The sequence below is a fragment of the Gopherus evgoodei genome, chromosome 1 (genome assembly GCF_007399415.2).
Source record: "Gopherus evgoodei ecotype Sinaloan lineage chromosome 1, rGopEvg1_v1.p, whole genome shotgun sequence".
Lineage (NCBI taxonomy): Eukaryota > Metazoa > Chordata > Testudines > Testudinidae > Gopherus > Gopherus evgoodei.
Genome location: NC_044322.1, coordinates 176,273 through 181,340, shown reverse-complemented (window position 1 = coordinate 181,340; position 5,068 = coordinate 176,273). Strand labels below are relative to the sequence as shown.

General features: G+C 46.3%; 1 protein-coding gene across 1 annotated transcript; it reads left to right on the top strand.

Annotated features, from left to right (window-relative positions):
• The first annotated feature begins 2,245 nt into the window (after positions 1 to 2,245).
• On the top strand, positions 2,246 to 3,193 carry LOC115647917 (olfactory receptor 52R1-like). The gene is made up of 2 exons (XM_030554846.1): positions 2,246 to 2,933; positions 3,003 to 3,193. The coding sequence occupies exons 1-2, from the start codon at positions 2,246 to 2,248 to the stop codon at positions 3,191 to 3,193; spliced, it is 879 nt and encodes a 292-aa protein (XP_030410706.1).
• The last annotated feature ends 1,875 nt before the right edge of the window (positions 3,194 to 5,068 follow it).

Genomic DNA, 5,068 nt, shown 5'->3' with positions numbered 1-5,068 from the left:
ACTCAGGGAGGATGAGGCCAGTTTGGCCGATGTAGATGGCAGAGGGGCATTTCTGGCACATGATGGTGTATATTACATTGGTGGACGTGCATGCGAATGGATGGGTGATGTTGTGGCTGATCTGGTTAGGTCCTGTCATGGTGTTGCTGGTGTAGATATGTGCGCAGAGTTGGCATCGAAGTTTGTTGCATGCACATATCTACACCAGCGACACCATGACAGGACCTAACCAGATCAGCTACAACATCACCTGTTCATTTGCCTGCACGGCCACCAATGTTATATACATCATCATGTGCCAGAAATGCCCCTCTGCTATGTACATCAGCCAAACTGGCCTCATCCTCCCTGAGTGAACTAACTTTGTTATCTCTAGACTGATTCTTGCTTGCATATACATACCTGCCCCTGGAAATTTCCATGACTTGCATCTGACGAAGTGGGTATTCACCCCTGAAAGCTTATGCTCCAGTACATCTGTTAATCTATAAGGTGCCACAGGATTCTTTGTTGCTTTTTACAGCTATTTAATATACTCATCTTAAAGAACTCCCAAGTTTCATTCCCATTTTCTCTCTGAAAAATTCTTCACCATCAGTTTTACTGATGATTTCCTCAGCTTTGCGGATTTAGCCTTTGGAAGCACTAAGTATCTCTAGATATTACTGGTTGGGAACTGTTCTCTCTCTGTCCATTGGAGTGTAAACTGTTCCATTCTTTATTTTCCTCTCATCTATCATATGCCCCCTTATGTATCTCTTCTCTAAATGAAACAGTCCAAGTCTTTCCAGTCTTTCTACATATGGCAGCCTCCCCTAGTCTCATAGGCCATGTCTACATCTAAAATTTTGCAGCGCTGGTTGTTACAGCTGTATTAGTACAGCTGTATAGGGCCAGCGCTGCAGAGTGGCCACACTTACAGCAACCAGCGCTGCAAGTGGTGTTAGATGTGGCCACACTGCAGCGCTGTTGGGCGGCTTCAAGGGGGGTTCCGGGAACGCGAGAGCAAACCGGGGAAGGAGACCAGCTTCGCCGCGGTTTGCTCTCGCGTTCCCGGCGCCACCCTGCAAACCGCAGGGAAGGAGACCTGCTTGCTCGGGGTTCCGGGAACGAGAGAGCAAACCGCGGCGAAGCTGGTCTCCTTCCCCGGCTTGCTCTCTCGTTCCCGGAACCCCGAGCAAGCAGGTCTCCTTCCCTGCGGTTTGCTGGGTGGCTCCGGGAACGCGAGAGCAAACCGCGGCGAAGCTGGTCTCCTTCCCCGGTTTGCTCTCTAGTTCCCGGAACCCCGAGCAAGCAGGTAAGGAGAACCGCTTGCTCGGCGGTTCCGGGAACGAGAGAGCAAACCGGGAAAGGAGATCAGCTTGATTACCAGAGGCTTCATCCTTCCACGGAGGTCAAGAAAAGCGCTGGTAAGTGTTTACATTGGATTACCAGCGCTGGATCACCAGCGCTGGATCCTCTACACCCGAGACAAAACGGGAGTACGGCCAGCACTGCAAACAGGGAGTTGCAGCGCTGGTGATGCCCTGCAGATGTGTACACGTTCAAAGTTGCAGCGCTGTAACTCCCTCACCAGCGCTGCAACTTTCTGATGTAGACAAGCCCATAGAGTTTCTTGGAAATCCCCTTTCTATCTGCTACTATGGAGGGATAGCTCAGTGGTTTGAGGATTAGCTTGTTAATCCCAGGCTTGTGAGTTCAATCCTTGAGAGGGCTATTTAGGGAACTTGGGGTTTAATAAAAAAAAAATCTGGGAATGTTCCCTGCTTTGAGCAGGAGGTTGGACTAGATGATCTCCTGAGGCCCTTTCCAAGCCTGATATTATATGATCCTCTATAGAGACTGGGTCACCATAACTGAACACAGATCCAAAGCAGTTTATTCTCCCTCCTATTATAAGGCATATCTACCCTAGTGTTTCCTGTTGGTGCCTATTATCGTTTCCCACACATGGAGCACAATAAAATATGGAATTTGCATAAGTATGATCATTATTTCATAATTAATTTCTCTGAATAACAAAAATGTCATTTTCAGTGTGTGAAGTGTGACCAATCTGTTTGTCCCACGAGAACAGTTTCCAGTAGCACATGCAGTGTCTCATATTAACATTGTCTCTTCATTCAGGCATTTGTACTGCGACCATCACCCTAGAGCCTGGGCACATACAGGAAATCAGGGGAACATACAGTACATGCAGGAGACACCGTTCTGCCTCAGAGTTGGACACCTTCTCCCCTACTCCATGTCAGATTCCAACACAACTGACTTCAACAACCCCTCCACCTTCATCCTACTGGGAATTCCTGGCCTGGAAGTGGCCCATGTCTGGATCTCCATCCCCTTCTTCACCATGTACGCCATAGCCATCTTGGGGAACTTCACCATCCTGTTCATTGTGAGGATAGAGCCGAGCCTCCATGGGCCCATGTACTATTTCCTCTGCATGCTGGCCGTCACCGACCTGGTCCTGTCCAAGACCACTGTTCCCAAAACACTGAGCATCTTCTGGCTCTATTCCAGGGAGATCAATTTCAGTGCCTGTCTCATGCAGATATACTTCATTCACTGCTTCTCAGCAATGAAATCTGGGATCTTTGTGGCCATGGCTTTGGATAGGTATGTAGCCATCTGCGATCCCCTGAGACATTCCAGCACCCTGACAAACCCCATGGTGGCCAAAATCAGTCTCACTGTAGTACTACGCAGCAGCTTACTCGTACTACCCAATCCCTTCCTGGTGTGGCGGTGTTCCTATTACAGAACTAACATCATCCCCCATACCTACTGCGATCACATAGCTGTGGTCAAGTTGGCCTGTGCTGACATTAGTGCCAGTAATTACTATGGCCTGTCTTTGGTATTCTTCACCGCAGGTCTGGATGTGTTTTTTATTACTGTGTCCTATACTCAAATTCTCAGGGTTATCATAGGCCTCACCACAAAGGATGCCCGACTCAAGACTTTTGGGACCTGCGTCTCCCACCTCTGTGTCATCTTAGCCTTTTACATCCCCGGTCTCTTCTCCATCCTGACACACCAATTTGGCCACAATGTGGCCCCACATTTCCATGTTCTCATTGCCAATATGTACCTCCTGGTGCCCCTCATGCTGAACCCCATCATATACGGGGTGAGGACCAAACAGATACAGAACAGGCTGCTCTGGATCTTTGCTCATAAAGGGACTTAAAGTTTTCTCCTGGTGTTCAGGAGTGCAGAGACATCTTTCCTGAATCACTTACTGAAAATAAGAACATATGAATGCCATACTGGGTCAGACCAAAGGTCCATCTAGCCACTATCCTGTTTCTAACAATGGCCAATGCCAGGTGCTCTAGACAGAATGAATAGAACAGGAAATAATTAAGTAATCCATTCCCTGCCGCTCATCCCCAGCTTCTGGCAAACAGAGGCTAGGGACGATGTCCCTGCCCATCCTGATTAAAAGCCATTGATGGACCTATCTGCCCCATGAATTTATATAGTTCTTGTTTTGAACCCTGTTATAGCCTTGGACTTCACAACATCCTCTGGCAAAGAGTTCCAAAGGTTGACAGTACCTTGTGTGAATAAACACTTCCTTTTGTTTGTTTTAAACCAGCTGACTATTAATTGCGTTTGGTGGCCCATAGTTCTTGTATTATGAGAAGGAGTAAATAGCACTTCCTTATTTAATCGCTCCACACTAATCATGAGGTTATAGACCTCAAACATATCCCCCCTTAGTTATCTCTTTTCCAAGCTGAAATGCCCCAGGCTTATTAATTTCTCCTCCTACAGAAGCCATTCCATACTCCTAATCATCTTTGTTGCCCTTTTCTAAATCTTTTCCAATTTCAATATATCTTTTTCGATGTGGGGTGGCCAGATCTGCACGCAGTATTCAAGAGAGGCATTATGATATTTTCTGTCTTATTATCTACCCCTTCCTTAATGATTCCAAAAATTCTGTTTGCTTTTTTTGACTGCCGCTGCACATCGAGTGGATGTTTTCAGAGAACTATCTACAATGACTCCAATATCTCTTTCTTGAGTGATAACAGCTAATTTACATTCCATGATTTTATATGTATAGTTGGGATTATGTTTTCCAATGTGTATTACTTTGCATTATCAACATTGCTTTTCATTTTCCATGTTGTTGCCCAGTCACAGTTTTGAGAGTTCCTTTTGCAGCTCTTCAGAGTGTGCCTGGGACTTAACTATTTTGAGTAGTTTTGTATCATATGCAAATTTTGCCACCTCAATGTTTACCCCTTTTCCCAGTCATTTATGAATGTGTTGAATAGGACTGGTCCCAGGACAGACCCAGGGACACCGCTATTTACCTGTCTCCATTCTCACCATTTATTCCTACCCTTTGCTTCCGATCTTTTAAGTGCCTAGCAATGCTTTCTATCTCACCTAATGATCCTTAACTTAGGGTATGTCTACACTAGAAATGTCCACACAAAATGCTCTAAGTCAGGGGTAAGCAACCTATGGCACAGGTGCCGAAAGCGGCACACGAGCTGATTTTCAGTGGCACTCACATTGCCTGGGTCCTGGCCACCAGTCCAGGGGGCTCTGCATTTTAATTTAATTTTAAATGAAGCTTTTTAAACTTTTAAAAAACCTTATTTACTTTACATACAACAATAGTTTAGTTATATAGTATAGACTTATAGAAAGAGACCTCTAAAAATGTTAAAATGTATTACCGGCACGCGAAAACTTCAATCAGAGTGAATAACTGAAGACTGGGCACACCACTTCCGAAAGGTTGCCGAGACCTGCTCTGAGTGGATTAAGTTGGCGGACTGTGTCCACAGTACCGAGGTGAGCGTCGATTTCTGTAGCGTTGCACTGTGGGCAGTTGTGTGTAGCTGTGGGTAGCTATTCCACAGTTCCTGCAGTCTCTGCTGCCCAATGGAATTCTGGGTTGAGATCCCAATGCCTGATGGGGCAAAAACAGTGTCATGGGTGGTTCTGGGTGCATGTCGTCAGGCCCCCCTCTCCCTCCCTCCCTCTCTGAAAGCAACGGCAGATGATGGTGTCACACCTTTTTTCCTGGGTTACCTGAACA